Below are 19,559 nucleotides of genomic sequence, written 5' to 3'. Positions count from 1 at the left end.
TCAGAGCTTAGAGTCAAGGAGCTGAAAGCACAAGTGGAGTGGTTAAAATCAGTTATGCTCGATGGGCCAGGATTAGAGAACTGCAAAGATCTTGGAGGCTTGTGTGGCTGAAGGAGATACGGAAATACGGAGGGGCGAGTCCATAGTGGGATTTAAAAACAAGAAAGAGAATTTTACAACTGGGGCATTGCTTCTAGTTCATCCTTTGAGACGAAGATGACCATGTTCATCATCTGGAGCGTTTGATGGGTTTGAGTGGGTAGGTAAGTGACTGCAAAGGCCGATCTGTGCCCAGAAGGTTCTGCTGTAAATAGGACAGGATACCAGAGACGACTGAGTTTTGGACGAGTTGCTGGCTCGGGATTTCCTCTCCTTGCGTTTTCTCTCTGCCTCTAATATGTGTTGGCTTTCGAATGAGGCTGCACCGTTTTTTAATTGGTGGTGCTAGGTGCAGTGATCCTGAGTGACTGTTAGGAAATAGAGATAGCTTAAGTAAGTTATACTTGTATTTGTGGGTATTAAGAATGAGTTCCAGCTTTAAAGTTTAAGTTTAATTTGTACTTCTGGATCTGTGCATTAGGAAAGGTCAAATGGAGTTTTAGTTTTGCTTTAAAAGGCTGCTTGCATTTCTAATGAGATGTTTACGACCCCTATAAAGTGAAAGTAAACACAAGAGTAGAAAGAACATGCTGTTGCTTAGCAACAGGGGGCCAGATAGGCAGGTCCTTCCCACAGACACACACACAGAAAGACAGCAGTTTGTTTTGGAAGCTGTTTTGAAGGCAGCTGTGAAGCAGAAGCAGCCTTAAAGGGGACAGAGGGCAAGTCCCCCAAGCTAAGAAAAAGCCCAAAAGTCCAGGGCAGTGGAAGAAGAGAAAGTCCAAAGGAGACCTGCTAGTTAAAGGAAGAACAGGAACCTGGGAAAAGGTCCTGTTAAGTGAAGTTAAGAATGAGGGGCAGAGAGAAAGGCTCCAAGCTTCATATTTAAAGTGAGAACAGCTTGCAAGAAGCAAGAAGGTTCAAAGAGACAACTGAAGGTCTGTCATTCTTTGCTATGGGCATGTGAAGCAGTGGTGTACTGTTAAGGCTGAGTTGGTGAGCCAGAGAAGAGGAATATCAGAAGGAGAGTTTGAAACCCTGGAGGTGAACCCTTGTGGAAGGTGTCAGAGCGAAAACGTCAGTTTGGGAGAAGATTCTAGGGTGAGGCCCTGGAGAAGTGGAGATTAGAATCCCTCGTGTGAAGGGCAGATTTCAGTGAGACTGGTTGGCTCACAGTGTGACAAGCGTATGGGAAGAGTTGAGGAGAGATCCATAGCATCTGTTTGAGGTGGCATCTGTCACTTGGTTTCCGAGTGTGGTGTGTCTGACCACAAGGTGCCACAGGTTTACAAGGACAGTGTATTTACTGTAAACATTTGAGTATAAGATAGCTTTTGGAACTTGTATACAGATTCGTAAGGATAACACATCTGTAAAGGTATAGTTGTGGGTGAAGGAGTATTGTAAAATAGTTCATCTTATCTTGTTGAATAAGTGTTTTATTCTTTTGTTAAAAGTTCATCAGCTGACTCCTATGCCTCTGTTCAGTAGGTACTCTCCACGTATCTAAACAAACAAAAATAAAAGTTAGGATCTATCAAGCTGGGTTCTACTCTGGGATCAGGCTTGTCCAGGGGTAACCTCAGCTCGGATCATAGCAGTGACCTTCTCCCAGCACTCGAAGCCGATATCAAACTCCTACGAGTATTCTCGTAGCACTTCCTTTGACCACCATGAGAACGCACTCCAGACTCATGCTCTCTATAGAAGGTTTGTTTTGGTAAGCAAGTGTCAGGCATTCTGATTACATGACCATTGCTTAATCAGGAGCCAGAGAGAGGGGAAGAGAGAATCGTAGAATCATAAGAACAGGGCAAATGGGTGAACGGGATTTTGTGCGAGTCAGTGAACGACAGCAGATTTTTGGATGACATCAAGTTTACGGATTCAACCTCTATATAGAAAATAAGGTAACCCAGACACTATAGGGAATATAAGATATCCCAGTCACTATACAGTTTTAAAATAACTTGGTCAGTATACAGTGTATAAAATATCCAGTAACTATAAATATATAAAAGATCCAACAACTATACAAAACATAAAATAACCCAGTCACTATAGAGGATATAAAATAGCCCAGTCACTGTACAGAATATAAATGACCCAGTCACTACATAGTGTAGGAAATAACCCAGTGTCTATAGTTACCCAGTCATTGTACACTATATATTAAATAACCAAGTCACTAAACAGTGTGTAAAATAACCAAGAGTAGGGATCAGCAGGTTAATCCAGGTAGCCTACCTGAGAAGCTGGCATAAATGGGCAAGCCCCACCCCCTCCAGCCAACTTCTCTCCCCCCACCCCCACCAAGGTTCTCGACCCCTCACCACCAGGCTTTCAAAGCACCCATCCCACCCCAGACCTCCAAACTTTGATCCTTTCCCCACCCCTCAGCATGAGGCCTCTGATTGCCCCCCTCAGTCTCCTGACTTCCACCCTGGGATCAACTGCCCACCCAACTGATTTCCCCCCTTTCCCCACCCCTATACTCTTGTGGGTCTGGCCAGTAAAAAGTTCCCTCTACATGTCTGTCATTCTCTATTCATGCAGAGCAGTGCAATATAATTTTCTGATCAGGCTACTTTCAGTGATCATGAGGTTTGTCTTGTGACCCAGAATTACAGCATTACTCTCTGTTCTTCCATTCAAATTTCAGTTAGAAGGAAACTAAAAGAATGTAAATGATGATCTTCTGAACTAAAACTTAAACACATAAAACATTAGTACCTATGATGAGTAAACTTAATCCAGAAATTTCCATTCACAAACCATATTCAAACCCCGTACATATAATTCCCAACATCCAAAATTGAAAAATCACAGCAAACAGTTATCATTCTTTTTCTGAGTATGTGGTTTCTTGTCACTTTCATGAAATAAATTTTATGAAACCCTAAAATGATGTGCTAATTTTACAAGTAGAACACCACACACTTAAACAATTGGTGAACCTGTCCAAATAAGTGCGCATCACTGTGTCAATGGTTGTGTGGTCAGGTCAGTGCATTCCTTAATTATGGTATCATACTAGGCCCATGTAGTTTTCTCTATGCAACTGTTTAACAACAACTGGTGTTTATACAACATCGTTTGACATGGAGAATGCCCCAAAGTACTTTACAGGAGCATTGTCAGACAAAAAGTGACATCAAGTCACATACACAGGTATTAGGACCGGTGACCAAAAGCTTGATCAGTGGTTTTAAGTGGCAGGTTTTAAGGAGCATCTTAACTATTATTCTTTGCGTAACTCATCACTAAGTATCTCCTGTCATAGATCTGATTCACTCATCTGCACCTGATATACTCTGTTACTCCAACAGATTATAGTGGCTCAGTTATGGGGAGACAGTGACATAGTGGTAATGTCACTAGAATAGTAACCTAGAGGCCCAGGGTAATGTTCTGAGGATGTGGGTTCAAATCCCATTACAGCAGCTGGTGGAATTTGAGTTCAATCAATAAATCTGGAATTGAAAGCTAGTCTCAGTAATGCTGCCTGTGAAACTATCATTGATTGTTGTAAAAACCCATCTGATTCACTCTGCCATCCTTACCTGGTCTGGCCTATATGTGACTCCAGACCCACAGTAATGTAAAAGCAAAATACTGCGGATGCTGGAAATCTGAAACAAAAACAGAAAATGCTGGAAAAACTCAGCAGGTCTGACAGTATCTGTGGAGAGTGAAATAGAGTTAACGTTTCAAGTCCATATGACCTTTCTTCAGAGCTCTGAAGAAGGGTCATACGGACTCGAAATGTCAACTCTGTTTCCCTCTCCACAGATGCTGTCAAACCTGCTGAGTTCTTCCAACATTTTCTGTTTTTGTCCCACAGTAATGTGGTTGACTCTTAATTGCCCTCTGAAATGGCCTAGCCAGCCACTCAGTTCAAGGGCAATTAGGGATGGGCATCAAATGCTGGCCTTGCCAGCGAACTCACATCCCATGAATGAATGAAAAAGTTAGTAACATCCTTGCCTCTGAGTCAGATGGTTGTGGGTTCCAGTCTCACTCGGAGACTTGAGCACAAAAGTCTCGACTGACAATCCAGTGCAGTACTAATTGGAGTGTTACGCTTTTGGAAGTGCTATTTTCAGGTGAGATGTTAAACTGAGGCTCCCTCTGCTCATTTGGGTGGATGTAAATGATCCCATGGCACTATTTTGAAGAAAAGCAGGGGAGTTATCCCTGGTGTCCAGGTCAATATTTATCCCTCAATCAACATCACAAAAAACAGATTGTCTGATCATTATCGTTCCAGTATGTGGAAGCTCACTGTGAGCAAATTGGCTGGGAGATTTCCTATCTTACAACAGTTTCCACACTTTAAAACTATTTCACTGGCTGTAAAGTGCTTTGGGATGTCCTGAGGTCATGAAGGTGCCATGTATATGCAAGTTTTTTTTTACTTATGTAATACATAACAATTTATATCTACCTGTCCTGGTAATTCACTCCTCTCTAGTTATTCTCAATATAACTCATTGCTGTGAATTTGTTAACAGCCTGTGCAACTCAGAGTAATGGTTTTGTTCCTGTCCATATCCATGCAACTCCATCCTCACTGTTTGTACTGAATTATACTGTCCACCGGTTCTGAGTGCCCCAAACTATAAATACAATCCAGCAAACATCACTTTGTAGCCACACTCCAGCAAAAAGTAACATGTGTGAGGGGATGAGCTTAACTAACAGGTGAGAGAAACTTCTGAAGTTGCAGGTAGGCACAAAGGTTACAATGAGGGGGCGAATTTTCATCAGGAAGCAGATTGCACACGCACACACAAACACTTTACACACAAACACTACACATAAACTTTGCACAAACGCTTCGCACACAAACACTTTACACAAACGCTTTACACAAACACTACACACACAAACACTTTACACACACAAACACTTTACACAAACACTACACATAAATTTTGCGCAAACACTTTACACAAACGCTTCGAACACAAACACTTTACACAAACACTTCACATAAACTTTGCACAAACACTTTGCACAAACACTACACACTTTACACAAACACTTTACACAAACTTTGCACAAACACTTCACACACACCCCACACAGTATACACTCTGTACAGACACACATTTGACTCATGTCCGACACGAATACTTCCCGCAGCCCCAGCTCTGTCCTCACCCTCCCTCTGGGAAGGATCCTGGGATCAGGGACAGGCAGACGGCTCTGGATGTGACCGGGAGCCGGTCGGGAGAGTCCTGTCCCCGGGGCCGGGGCCCAGGCAGCAGCAGCGGCCCAGCTGGAGCAGCTCCCTCCCCAGCTCAGCTCTGCTCTCCCAGGGAGATGCCCAGGCCGGAGGGGCGGCTGAAGACACTGTAACCCGAGCCGAGCCGGGCCGGGCCTCCCTCCCCCTCGGACAGCCCCCAGCAGCTGTCCCGGTCCCGGACACTCACCCACGGCCGCGACCAGGAGGTAGAGCGGCCACATGGTCCCGACACTCGGCGCTGCTCCCACACAAACTTTCCCTGGAACTCCGACTGGGATCCCGGCTCCCAACGCGATCGATTCCGATCCCGGACTGATCCCGATCCCGATCCAGATCCAGCTGCCAGAAACCAACAGGCACCGCGGCTCAGGGAAAACAGCAAATGTGGAAGAGAGGAAGGGAATGAGGGAGAGAGAAAAAGGAATGAGGGAGAGGACAGAGGGAGAGAGGATGGAGGGAGAGGGAAGAGAGGACAGAGGAAGAGAGGACAGAGGGAGAGAGGATGGAGGGAGAGGGAAGAGAGGACGGAGGAAGAGAGGACAGAGGGAGAGAGGACGGAGGGAGAGGGAAGAGAGGACGGAGGAAGAGAGGACAGAGGGAGAGAGGATGGAGGGAGAGGGAAGAGAGGACGGAGGAAGAGAGGACAGAGGGAGAGAGGACGGAGGGAGAGGGAAGAGAGGACGGAGGGAGAGAGGACGGAGGGAGAGGGAAGAGAGGACGGAGGGAGAGGACAGAGGGAGAGAGGACGGAGGGAGAGGGAAGAGAGGACGGAGGGAGAGAGGACAGAGGGAAGAGAGGACAGAGGAAGAGAGGGAAGAGAGGACGGAGGGAGAGGGAAGAGAGGACAGGGGAGAGAGGACGGAGGGAGAGAGGACGGAGGGAGAGAGAACAGAGGGAGAGGGAAGAGAGGACAGAGGAAGAGAGTACAGAGGGAGAGGGAAGAGAGGACAGAGGGGAGAGAGGACAGAGGGAGAGGACGGAGGAAGAGAAAAGAGAGGACAGAAGGAAGAGAGGACAGAGGGAGAGGGGAGAGGACAGAGAGGGACAGGGGATAGAGAGATAGGGACAAGGGATAAAGCGAGAGAAGAGAACAGAGAGGGAGACGGGTTAGAGAGAGAGGGACAGTGGATAGAGAACGAGGTACAGGAGAGCATGAGAGAAAGAGGGAGGGACAGGGGAAAGAGAGTGAGAGAGAGGACAGGGGAGAGAATGAGAGAGGACAGAGAGAAAGAGGGACAGGAGATAGAGAGAGAGAGCGAGAGAAGGGACAGAGATAGAGGGAGGGACAGGGGAGAGAGCGAGAGAAGGGACCGAGAGAGAGAGGGACAGAGGATAGAGAGAGGGACAGAGGATAGAGAGAGGGAGTGGGAGAGGGGACAGAGAGAGAGGAACAAGGGATATAAAGAGAGCAGCACAGGGACAGGATAGTGGGAGAGCGAAAGAGAGAGGGACAGAGAGAGGAACATGGGATAGAGAAAAAGCGAGAGGGACAGAGGATAGAGAGAGAGAGGGACAGGCAATAGAGCGAGACAAGGGACAGAGAGAGAGAGAGAGGGATAAGGGATAGAGAGAGAGCGATAAAGGGGATAGAGAGAGCAAGATAGGGGAGAGAGAGGGACGGGGATAGAGGGAGGGAGAGAAGGGACAGAGAGAGAGGGACGGGATAGAGAGAGGGAGGGACAAGGGATAGAGAGAGAGAACGAGAGGGGATGCAGTGGGACAAGGGATAGAGTGAGAGAGGGGACAGAGAGAGAGAGAGACAGCGAGAGTGGGACAGGAAATAGAGAGAGAGAGCGAGAGGGGTGACAGAGAGAGAGCGGGACAGGAGATAGTGAGAGAGCGGGACAGGGGATAGAGAGAGCAAGAGAGGGGACATAGAGAGAGAGAGAGACGGGATAGTGGGAGAGCGAGAGGGGGATAGAGAGAAAGTGAGAGAGGGGATAGTGAGAGAGGGGACAGAGAGGGTGAGACAAGAGTTAGTGAGAGAGGTGGAGAGGACAGAGAGAAAGGGATAAGGGATGGAGAGAGAACAGGACAGGGGATAGTGAGAGCAAGAGAGGGGACAGAGAACGAGAGAAGGGACAGAGAGAGAGAAAGAGGGACGGGATAGAGAGAGACCAAGAGAGGGGACAAAGAGAGAGGAACAGTGGATAGAGAGGGAAGAGGATAGAGAGAGAGAGAGACAAACAGGACAGAGAGGGACAGGTGATAATGAGAGGGAGAGAGAGGGGGGCAGAGAAGAGTGTGAGGTTTAGAGGATATAGAGACGGGATAGAGAGCTAGAGGGGATAAAGAGGGAGAAAGACATTGGACAAAGCGAGAGAGAGGGGGACGGGAGTAGAGAGAGAGAAGTACAGGGGATAATGAGACAGACAGGATTGAGAGAGAGAGAGAGAGACAGGATGGGGAGGGAGATAGACATTCGGCAGAGAAAGAGTGAGAGGTACGGGATAGGTGAGAGAGAGAGAAACGGTGTTAGAAAGAGAGAGACAGGATAGAGGGAGGGAGAGAGAATGAATAGAGAGAGAGCGTGACGGGATAGAGAGAGAAACAGGATAAAGAGAGAGAGAGGATGGGAGAAAGAGTGGGGATAGAGAAATAGTGGATAAAGGGAGAGGGGAGACGGGATAGAGGGAAGATAGAGAGAGAAACAAGGGATGGAGAGAGATATTGGATAGAGAAAGGGAAGGGAGGGAGTGTGATAGAGACAGGAGAGAGGGAGAGAGACAGGAGATAGAAGGAGAGAGACAGGAGATAGAGAGAGAGAGAGACAGGAGATAGAACGAGGGAGAGAGACAGGGAACAGAAAGAGAGACGGGATAGAGAGAGAGACAGAGGATAGAGAGAGAGACAGAGGATAGATAAATAGAGAGAAAGAGACAGGGGGAGAGAGACGGGATGGACAGAGAGAGAGACGGGATAAAGAGAGAGACGGGAGAGAGATGGGATAGAGTGGATAAAGAGAGAAGGGAGGGAGAGTGAGAATCAGAGGATAGAGAGAGGGAGGGAGAAAGAGACAGAAGATAGAGAGAGGAGGAGAGACGGAATAGAAAGAGGGATGGGATAGAGAGAGAGATAGGATAGAGTGAGAGAGACAAAGAGACAGAGCATAGAGAGAGACAGATGATAGAGAGAGAGAAAGACAGAGGATAGACAAAGAGACGGGATAGAAGGAGAGACGGGATAGGGGATAGAGAGAGAGAGACAGGGGTTAGAGAGAGGATGGGCTAGGAGACAGAGAGAGATGGGGATAGATAGATAGAGAGAAAGAGGCAATAGAGATGGGATAGAGAGAGGGAGACCAGAGAGAGAGAGAGCCATGGGATAGAGAAAGAAATGGGATAGAGAGGGACAGAGAGAGACAGGGATGGAGAGAGAAAGACAGGATAGAGAAAGAAACAGGGTATAGAGAGAGGGAGATGAGACAGAGAGAGAGAGAGAAAAAGAGAGATGGGGATAGAGAGAGACATGGGATAGAGAGAGTGGGACAGGGGATAGGAAAAGAGAGACAGGATGGAGAGAGAGAGAGAGTTAGAGATGAGTTTAGAGAGAGGGAGATAGAGACGGGAGCTAGAGAGAGAGAGACAGATGGAATAGAGGGAGGGGGTAGAAACAGCAGGATATGAAAAGATAGAGAACTGGGGATAGAGAGAGAAATGAGATAGAGAGGGGGAGATAGAGAAGGAAAAGAAAGAAAGAAATGGGATAGACAGAGAGTTGGGATAGAGGGAAAGAGACATTGGAGAGGGGGAAGAGAGAAAAATGGGATAGAGAGGAATGGGATAAAGGGATGAGAGGCAGGATAGAGAGAGGGAGGGAAAGAAGGAATAGAGTGAGAGAGTGACAGGACAGAGAGAGGGAGAGACGGGATGAAGAGAGAGGGAACAGATAGAGGAGATAGAGAGAGACACATGGGATAGAGAAAGAGACTGAGACAGGGAATAGAGAGAGGGAGGGATAAGGGATGGAGGGAGGGAGAAATAGACTGAATAAAGAGAGAGACAGGGAGATGGGATAGAGAGCGAAAAGGGAGAGAGAGTGAGAGAGTCGGGATAGAGAAAGAAACGGGATATAGAGGGACAGAGGACAGAGAGAGAGAGACAGGGACGGAGAGAGAAAGACATGGGATAGAGAAAGAAACGGGACAGAGAGAGGGAGACAGGACAGAGAGAGAAAGAGAGATGGGGACAGAGAGACGTGGGATAGAGAGAGCGGGACAAGGGATAGACAACGAGAGACAGGATGGAGAGAGAGAGGGAGTTAGAGATGAGGTTAGAGAGAGGGAGATAGAGACAGGAGCTAGAGAGAGAGACAGATGGAATAGAGGGAGGGGATAGAAACAGCGGGGTATGAAAAGAGAACTTGGGATAGAGAGAGAAATGAGATAGAGAAGGGAAGATAGAGAAAGAAAAGAGAAAGAAATGGGATAGACAGAGAGAAAGTTGGGATAGAGAGAAAGAGACATTGGAGAGGGGGGAGAGAGAAAGACGGGATAGAGAGAGGGATGGGATAAATAGAGGGAGAGAAAGAAGGAATAGAGTGAGAGAGTGATGGGACAGAGAGAGGGAGAGACGGGATGAAGAGAGAGTGAACAGATAGAGGAGATAGAGACACGTGGGATAGAGAAAGAGACTGAGACAGAGTAGAGAGAGAGGGAAGGATAGGGAATGGAGAGAGCGAGAAATAGAGTGAATAAAGAGAGAGACGGGGAGATGGAATAGAGAGCGAAAAGGGAGAGAGAGTGAGAGAGTCAGGGGATAGAGTAGGGAGAGAGAGACAGGAGATCGAGAGAGGAAGAGAGACAGGAATAGAAAGAGTTTGGATAGAGAGAGACGAGAGAGATTGGATAGAGAGGGAGACTGGGAAGGGGAGAGAGAGAGAGAGACGGGATAGAGAAAGAAAGACTGAGACAGGTTACAGAGAGAGACGGACAGGGGATAGAGAGAGAGGAGATAGAGCTAGGGGATAGAGAGAGCAGGACAGAATATAGAGAGAAAGATGGGCTATAGAGACAGCTAGGATAGAGAGAAAGATAGGGAATAGAGAGGGGATAAAGAGAGAGCGGTGAGAGATGGAGAAATGGGGAAGTGGGGATAAAGAGAGTGAGAGACGAGATAGAGTGACAGGGTATAGAGAGAGTGACGGTATAGAGAGAGAGGGACAGGATTGGGATAGAGAGACAGGGTATAGAGAGAGAGGGAGAGACAGGGGATAGAGAGAGAGACAGGACGGAGAGAGGGTGTTCAAGAGAACGTGTTGTGTGGGAGAAGATTCCAAAGCAGTTCTTGGAGAGTGGAGATTGGAAACGCTCATGTGAAAGATGGAGTTCAGTGAGACTGGTTGGCTCACGGTGTTACAAGTGTCTGGGGGAAGTTGAGGAGAGATCCATAGGTTCTGTTTGGGGTGGCATCTGTTACTTAGTTTCAGAGTGTGGTCTGTCAGACCACAGGTCACCTATTGGCTTACTTACTGTGAATATTAGGATATAAGATAGCTTTTGTAACTTGTGTTATCCTTATGAATCTGCATATTTCTCCAAAGGTATAATTGTGGGTGGAGTATTGTGATATAGTTCATCTTTTCTTGTTCAATAAATGGTTTAGTCTTTTGTTAAAAGTTCATCAGCTGACTCCTATGACTGTTCAGTAGCCACCCTCCACGTTTCTAATCCAAAAATAAATGTTAGGATCTATCGAGTCATGTTCCGCTCTGGGATCTGACTTGTCCAGTAGTACCATCAGCTGGAATCATAACACAGGAGATAGTGAGGGAGAGGGATGGGATAGCGAGGGAGAGAGATGGGAGAGGAAGAGAGACAGTGGATAGATGGATAGAGAGAAGGAATAGCGAGAAAGAGATGGGATAGAGAGAGAGACTGGATAGAGAAAGAGAGAGATGGGCTAGAGAGAGATAGTGGATAGAGAAAGAGACTGAGCATGGGGATAAAAAGAGAGAGACGTTCCAAAGAGAAGGAGAGAGAGAAGGTACCGAGTGAGAATGATGGGGATAGAGAGAGAGACGAGGAATAGGGGTGGGATGCAGGGGATAGAGAGAGCCATGTGATTGAGAGAGAGGGACAGGGGTTAGAGAGATAGAGGGGATAAAGTGAGAGAGAGACATTGGATAGAGAAAGGGGAGACAGAGTGAGAGAGATGGGATAAAGAGAGAGGGACAGCAGATAGAGAAAGAGACAGGATAAAGAGAAAGACATGGATAGAGAGAGAAAGATGGGGTAGAGCGGAATGGGATTGAGAGGGAGAGAGACAGGCAACAGAGAGGGACAGGATAGAGAAAAACAGGATTAAGAGAGAGACGGGGATGGAGGGAGAGATGGAATAGAGAGAGAGAGAAGTGATAGAGGGGGGCACAGGATAGAGGGGGGAACAGGATAGAGAGGGAGAGGAGCAGGGGATTGAAAGAGAGGGACGGGATAGAGAAAGAAGGAGTAGCGAGAAAGGGACAGGGAAGTGAGAGAGACAGGATAGAGGGCAAGAGAGAAAAAATAGAGTGGCAGGATTAGAGAGAAACAGGATAAAGAGAGAGAATGATAGGATATAGAGAGATATGGGAGAAAGAGAGGTGCATGGGGATGGAGAGAGACATAAGATATAGAGACAGACCGGATAGAAATGGGAGAGGGACAGGGGTAAGAGTTAAACGGGCTAGAAAGGGAGAGACGGGATGGAGAGAGGGAGAGAGAAGGGATAGAGGGAGAGTGACAAGGATAAAGAAAGAAATGGTATAGAGATAGCAGGGATAGAGAGAGGGGGACGGGACAGAGAGGGAGAGAGAGAGTGGATAGAGAGACGGGGAAGAGACAGAGAGAGTGGATAGAGAGAGGAATGGAATAGACAGGTTAGAGAGAGGGGGATAGAGAGGGAGTCATGGGATAGAGAGTGATGGGGATAGACAAAGAGAGGATAGAGAGAAATGGGATAGTGAGGGAGAGAGAGAAAAACATAGTGACAGGATTAGAGAGAAAGGGGATAGAGAGGGTAAAGAGAGAGACATGGGATAGAGTGGGACCGAGTTATTGGAAAGAGAGAAAGAAACTGGAGAGTGAGAGGGACAGGGGCAAAAGAGAGAGTTAGACAGGATGGAGAGAGGAAGAAAGAAGGGATAGAGAGAGAATGACAAAGAATGAAAAGAAACGGAATAGAGAGAGAGAAACAAGATAGAGAGATAGAAGGGATAGAGAGAGAGGTGGGCGGGATAGAGAGGGAGAGAGACATTGGATAGAGATAGACGGGGAGAGACAGAGAGAGATTGGATAGAGAGAGAGGAATGGAAGGGAGAGGAACAGGGAACTGAGAGAGACAGGGGATAGAGAGAGAGGGACAGAGGATAGAGAGAGGGATGGGGGTTAGACATAGAAAGAGAGGGGAACGGGATAGACAAAGAGAGATGGGATAGAGATAGAGGGGGAGATAGAGATGAGGTTAGAGAGAGGGAGATAGAGACAGGAGGTAGAGAGAAAGAAAGAGAGACAGACAGGGGATAGAGGAAGGAGATAGAGAGAGAGAGAGATGGGATAGAGAGGGGGAGATAGAGAAGGAAGAGAGAGAAGGAGAAGTAGTGGATAGAGAGAGTTGGGATAGAGAAGGAGAGAGACATTGGAGAGAGGGGGGAGAGACAGGGAACAGAGAGGGGGATGGGATAGAGAAAGGGACAGGATAGCGAGAGGGAGAGAAAGAAGGAATAGAGTGAGAGAATGACAGGGGATAGAGAGAAAAAGCCATGGGATGAAGCAAGAGGGAATAGAGATAGAGAGAGAGGGAGACAGGGAATAGAGAGGGAGGGATAGGGGATAGAGAGAGAGAGATGGGATGAAGAGAGAGAGGGGGGGAATAGAGAGATAGAGTAGATAAAGAGAGAGGAGGAGACGGGATAGAGAGTGAGAAGGGAGAGAGAGTAAGAGTCAGGGGATAGAGAGAAGGGGAGAGAAAGAGAGACAGGAGATAGAGGGAAAGAGACAGGAAATAGAAAGGGAGAGATGGGGTAGAGAGAGAGATATGATAGATGGAGAGAGAGGATAGAAAGAGAGACAGAGGAGAGAGGATAGAGAGAAAAAGGATAGAGAGACAGAGGATAGAAAGATATAGGTGGGATAGAGAAAGAGAGAGAGAGAGACAGGGGATAGAGAGAGAAAGAGAGGCAGAATAGAGATAGCAGATAGAGAGACGGGTTAGAGGGAGAGGGGGCTAGGAGACAGAGAGATGGGGTTAGAAAGAGAGAGAGAGAGGTGCTAGAGGGAGACCAGGGAGAGAGGTTGGTGGGTGGGGGGGTGGGGAGGGGGGGGGCGGTGCGGGAGTGGTGGATAGAGAAAGAAACAGGGAATAAATAGAGAGAGACAGGGGATAGAAAAAGAGAGACTGAGACAGGGGATAAAGAGAGAGAGAGAGAGGAGATAGAGAGGGGAAGATAGAGAAGGAGAAGCAGTGGATGGACAGAAAGAGAGAGAGAGTTGGGATATGGAAGGAAAGAGACATTGGAGAAAGGGGGAGAGACAGGGAACAGAGAGGGGGATGGGATAGAGAAAGGGACAGGATAGGGAGAGGGAGAGAAGGAAGGAATAGAGTGAGAGAATGACAGGGGATAGAGAGAAAAAGCCATGGGATGAAGCAAGAGGGAATAGAGATAGAGAGAGAAGGAGACAGGGAATAGAGAGGGAGGGATAGGGGATAGAGAGAGATGGGATGAAGAGAGAGCGGGGAGAGAGAGGAGGGAATAGAGAGATAGAGTAGATAAAGAGAGGGGGGGAGACGGGATAGAGAGTGAGAAAGGAGAGAGAGTAAAAGTCAGGGGATAGAGAGAAGGGGAGAGAAAGAGAGACAGGAGATAGAGGGAAAGAGACAGGAAATAGAGACGGGGTAGAGAGACAGAGATATTATAGATGGAAACAGAGGATAGAGAGAGAGAGACAGAGGAGAGGATAGAGAGAGAGAGACAGAGGAGAGAGAGACAGAAGTGGGATAGAGAAAGAGAGAGAGACAGGGGATAGAGAGAGAGAGAGGCGGAATAGAGATAGCAGATAGACGGGTTAGAGGGAGAGGGGGCTAGGAGACAAAGAGAGAGATGGGGACAGAAAGAGAGAGAGATGGGATAGAGAGAGGGAGACCGGGGAGAGAGAGGTTGGGGGGTTTGGGTGGGTTGGGGGGAGGTGGGGGGATGGATAGAGAAAGAAACAGGGAATAGATAGAGAGAGACAGGATAGAAAAAGAGAGACTGAAACAGGGGATAGAGAGAGGGACAGGAGATAGAGAGAGAGAGAGATAGGGGACAGAGAGAGAGGGACAGGAGATAGAAAGAAAGATGGGATATAGAGAGAGATAGGATAGAGAAAAAGATAGCGAATAGAGAGGAGGGATAAAGAGAGAGAGTGGATAAAGAGAGGCGGGAATAGAGAGAGTGAGGGACGAGATAGAGAAAGAGAGAAACAGGAGCGAGAGAGATGCATAGAGAGAGACTGGATAGAAAAAGAGAGGGAGAAGGAATGGAGAGAGAGTCACAGGGGATAGAGAAGGAGAGACAGAGCATGTGGATAAAGAGAGAGAGACGTTCCAGAGAGAGGGAGAGAGAGAAGGAACAGAGTGAGAGTGACGGGGATAGAGAGAGAGACAGGGGATAAAGAGAGAGGGAATAGAGAAGGAGAGAGAAGGAATAGGGCGAGAGAGGGGGACAGGGGATAGAGAGAGCCGGGGATTGAAAGAGAGCAAGACAGGGGGATAGAGAGAGGGGGACAGGGGATAGAGAGATAGAGGAGATAAAGAGAGGGAGAGACATTGGATAGAGAGAGATGGGCTAAAGCGGGAGAGACAAGATGGAGAGAGTGTGACAAGGATAGAGAGAGAGAGAGACATAGGATAGAGAGATAGAGGGGGTAGAGATAGAGGGAGATGGGATAGAGAGGGCGAGAGACATTGGATAGAGAGAGATGGGGAGAGAGAGAGAGAGGGACAGGAATAGAGAGGGAGAAACGGGAGGGACAGGAACAGGGGATAGAGACATGGGCTAGAGATAGGGGACAGAGGGTAGAGAGAGAGGGATGGGGGATAGACAGAGAGAGACAGGATAGAGAGAACATGAGGGATAGAGAGTGGGGCTGGAGAGAGGGAGAGAAGGAATAGAGACAGGAGGTAGACAGAGAGAGAGATTGGATAGAGAGGGAGATATTGGAGAGAGAGGGAGAGAGAGAGAAGAACAGGTGCAGGGCTGTCCAGCAGGAACCTTTCTGGCGATGTGCGTTAATTCAATGGCTCCCCAAAACCTGCAATCACTGCAAATCCTCTGGCTTTTTCCACTTGACTCTGGTAGTCCATCGTGAAAGAGATATAATTTCCTGCCTTTCTGAACATCGCACTAGTGAAGACCTTGATACAGTGGTGTGCTGCATTATGCCACTGAGGTTTCCATGTGCTACCTGAAAGGACCCTGTTGTGAAGAAGGTGAATGTGAAAGTGACCTTGACAGCTACAGGCATTGGGTGATCCCCAACGCAGTTGAAAAAGTTGTCCCCACCAACATGCCACAAAGGGATGTGACTGTGGCTTTTGAAAGCTTGAGCCTCCTCTTACATTGTGCCTCAGATATCTGCAGAAAGCTCAGTCTCAGCTTATTTAAGTCCTTCTGCGCCTCCAATGGGGATTCATGATGTCTTCATCACCCTCTGGGTCTGGCACAGCTCTGGCACCCTCGTGCACCACCAGTGTATCCTGGATTTCCTGATGTGCCCTTCTTCCTCTCACTCTCCTCCACTTCCTCATCATCTTCTCCTCCTCACTGGAGGTTGTGTCTCCCACAGAGACAACTATCCCCACGTTTGGCCTAGTTTGAAGGCTAAGGTGATGGTCAAGGTCTAAATGGACCTCTCTGCAGGAGGAATAAGGCCTCTAAATAAGATGTTTGAAATGCAAGCTCTAACAATAAGAAATGGTTTAACTTACAATTACTACAGTGGCCATTCAGTTGCCTAAATCCAAAGCCCTGGAATTCTCTCCCAACATCTCTCCCCGTCTCTGCCTCTCTTTCCTCTTTTCAGACACTCCTTAAAAGCTACCCCTTTGACCAAGTCTTTGGTCATCTGCCCTAATATCTATTTACGTGGCTCAGTGTCAAAGTTTGTTTGACAACAGTCCTGTGACGCACCTTGGGACGTTTTATCATGTTAAAGGTACTATAAAAATGCAGGTTTTTGTTGCCATGCTCATTATTGCTACAGCACAACCATCTTACAGCTCACTGCACCCTACTGATAAAAACTGGTGCTGTCTGTTCTATCTTCCATGCACTGAGCGTTCCAATACCTCCTGTGTCATGTAACATAGCGAAATGAAACATTTCTGAAGCTAACTGGTTGTGATAGAGTTTGGGAATGGTCAATAATATTTTCAATGAAGTGAAGTGCTCAGTTATTGTTTATTAGTTTAACAATTAAACATTAAGCCCACATGCAAGTTTAGAATTTGTTGCAAGTACTTTTTTTTTTATATTATTCTGATTGTTGAAACAGAAGTGTATCCATGTGAATGGCTAACAAAAAAAGTGAAATGTTCCAGAGGTGTTAAGAGTTATTCCTTCTAGTGCTTCACAGTAAATAAAGGCAGCTTAGAATCTGCCGGCACTAGGTATTTTGTGCAGTTTGTGAAGCCATCAGTGGAGGAACAATCATTGAGTGCCGATGGTGAAAATGGCCTCTGAATGTAGGTACAAATTAATGGCTGAGTTAAAAGGGATAAAAGACCTTTCCTCACTCATATCTACTGATGGGGAATTCTGTCGATAACTGATTTCCCCAGTCTACCCTTTCTAAAAACATCGATGGAGGAATTTTACCCTAAAGGGGGTACAGGGCCTGAGTAGGGGGAACTGGTCTGTGGTGGATCAGCCACCTTTTATACACCTGCCCCAATGATCCTTTCAATTAAATATTGAATGGGCAGAATTTGTAATGAGGGGTTAAACTGCTACCACTGGTTTTGCCCTAGCCTGCCCCAAATGTCCACACAAAAATTATACTTGCTCAGGAGTCTGCAGCAACTCTTCAATGGGTTTTTGCTTCCACCATCCCCACCCCCCACCCTGGCCCTGTTGTTGGATAGCTCACGGCCTTTGCTTGGCCCAGCACTGGTGGTATTGGAAGGATGAAGAACTTGCCCAAGTGGTAAACCATGGTAATGCCCTTCACCCTTGCCCATCTCCAAGACTGCAGGGCTTTCACCTTAAAGGAAGCAGTTGTTACACCTCAGAACAAATTGGTGGCCGTTCTTCCTGCCCCTGCAGCCTCGTTATGTGCAACCTCGTTCAGGCATTGCATTTCAGAACTGGTGCCTGTGTCAGAGGTGCAGTGGTAAAAACATCTTAAAGTTACTTACCAATCAATCAGTCATGTACTATGCTTGTTTCAACAAGGAGAGATTTACAGGCTAGCAATCACAATGGATTCCTTCAGATACCCTTTCACTTAACCAAGGAAACTCAGACAGAACAGTGCCTCCATAAATTTTTTGAGCAGAAATGGGGTCTACATGCCCTTCTAGATTGGCAAGGACAATTTAGACTGTCAATCTTATCAACGCACCTCAATTGGTCTTGACAGTAAACATGCGGAGGACATGTTTAGAAATAACCAGTCACTAGGCAACCATGTTAAAGTAATGGGAAGCCCACAATGCTAGAGACATTTAACAGCAGTTATAACTAAATATATTGAAAAGCATCTTATGGACCAAATATTTCTATCCAGCTTCTCAGGGTTTATTCAAGTTATTAACTGACAGTTTTTGGTCTGCTCAGCACCAGGAACTAGAATGAGTTTCTTCTGTTTCTGCACCTGGATTCCCCCAACACTGCCCCATCAACCGGAACTCTGCTGTAACCTTAGAACAGCATCGACTAATAGAACTGTGTGACATTCCTACTTCCCAGCCCAGAGTGGGAATGCAAAGCAGAACAGAGCAGAGGGGTGTAGACTGGGATATATGTAAATGAAGGGGGCTACAGAGGTAGGAGGGATGAGGCTATGGAGGAATCTAAATGAGGAACGTATGGGGAGATGGTGCGATAGTGTTAATGTCACTGGGCTAGTAATCCAGAGGCTCAGGCTAATTCTTCAGGGACATAGGTTCAAATCCTACCATAGCAGCTAGTGTATTTTAAATTAGGTTAATAAAATCTGAAATTGAAAGCTAGTCTTAGTAACGGTGATCATGAAACTATCATTTATTGTCATAAAAACCCATCTGGTTCACTACTGTCCTTTAGGGAAAGAAATCTGCTATCCTTACCTGGTCTGGCCTACATGTGACACCAGACTTACAGTAGTGTGACTAACTCTTAATTGCCCTCTGAAGTGGCCTAGCAAGCCGCTCGGTTCAAGGGCAATTAAGGATGGGCAACAAATGCTGGCCTTGCCAGCGATGCCCACATCCCATGAAAGAATAAAAGTAGAAAAGGACAGGGATTTTGAATGCAGTTCAGGAGGAAATGAAGTTTGGTGAGAATGGGGCTCACAGGGCTAACGACTGAGTGCAGGGCAGTGAGTGAGCAGTGAAGTTTGGAGGACAGGCACTGTAAAATTGTAGAGGCCAAAATACCACCAATTGAGCCATGTTGGCATTTTATTCTTTTTAAAAAATCAGGTGCCCAACTTTCTTCTGCTTCTGGCGTTACTAGATATAGGTAGGTCCCACTGGCCATTTATTTTGAATCAGACAAAAGTCTACTGGAACAATGGCCATTGGTGTAAAATAGGGGATTGAATTGACCTCTCATTATACCATAAACCTTATTTCCCTTTCCATTAGAGTCATTAGAATAATAACTGAAAAAGATGCAAAGTGAGCTGTAAAGTCACTATCACCTTTGCACAGCAAAGGACTGAGTTTCATACCCTTACGCCCTCATCTCAATGAATTTCAGGCTCGGCACGATGCTGAACTCTTCTTCCGCCGCCTTCGTCTCCGTGCTCACTTCTTTGGGCAGGAGTCCTCTCCCCGTTCAACGGATCCTTTTACCCACCTCCAATATTCTCCCTCCACCTGGACCCCTCCCTCTGGATTCTTACCTTCTCTTGATCTTTTTATTGAGAACTGTCGGCGTGACATTAGTCGTCTCAATTTCTCTGCTCCTCTCACCCATTCTAACCTGTCTCTCTCTGAACTTACTGCACTCCGTTCTCTCAGGTCCAACCCTAACATTGTCATCAAACCCG

The 19,559-nt window shown here is 47.0% G+C and overlaps 1 protein-coding gene across 2 annotated transcripts in view; it reads right to left on the bottom strand.

Moving 5' to 3' along the window:
- Positions 1–5,880, bottom strand: part of ldlrad3 (low density lipoprotein receptor class A domain containing 3) — a 143,764-nt gene extending 137,884 nt beyond the window's left edge. The window contains exon 1 of one of the 2 annotated variants that reach the window (XM_078548848.1): positions 5,538–5,880. In XM_078548848.1, the coding sequence (XP_078404974.1) occupies positions 5,538–5,571 (34 nt within the window). In that variant the 5' untranslated portion in view covers positions 5,572–5,880. The remainder of the gene's footprint in view (positions 1–5,537) is intronic. The other variant, XM_078548847.1, reaches the window with a different exon arrangement.
- Between the last annotated feature and the right edge of the window lie 13,679 nt (positions 5,881–19,559).

Source organism: Cetorhinus maximus, chromosome 9 (genome assembly GCF_964194155.1).
Source record: "Cetorhinus maximus chromosome 9, sCetMax3.hap1.1, whole genome shotgun sequence".
In the NCBI taxonomy this organism is placed as follows: domain Eukaryota; kingdom Metazoa; phylum Chordata; class Chondrichthyes; order Lamniformes; family Cetorhinidae; genus Cetorhinus; species Cetorhinus maximus.
This window is presented reverse-complemented; position numbering and strand designations above follow the sequence as displayed.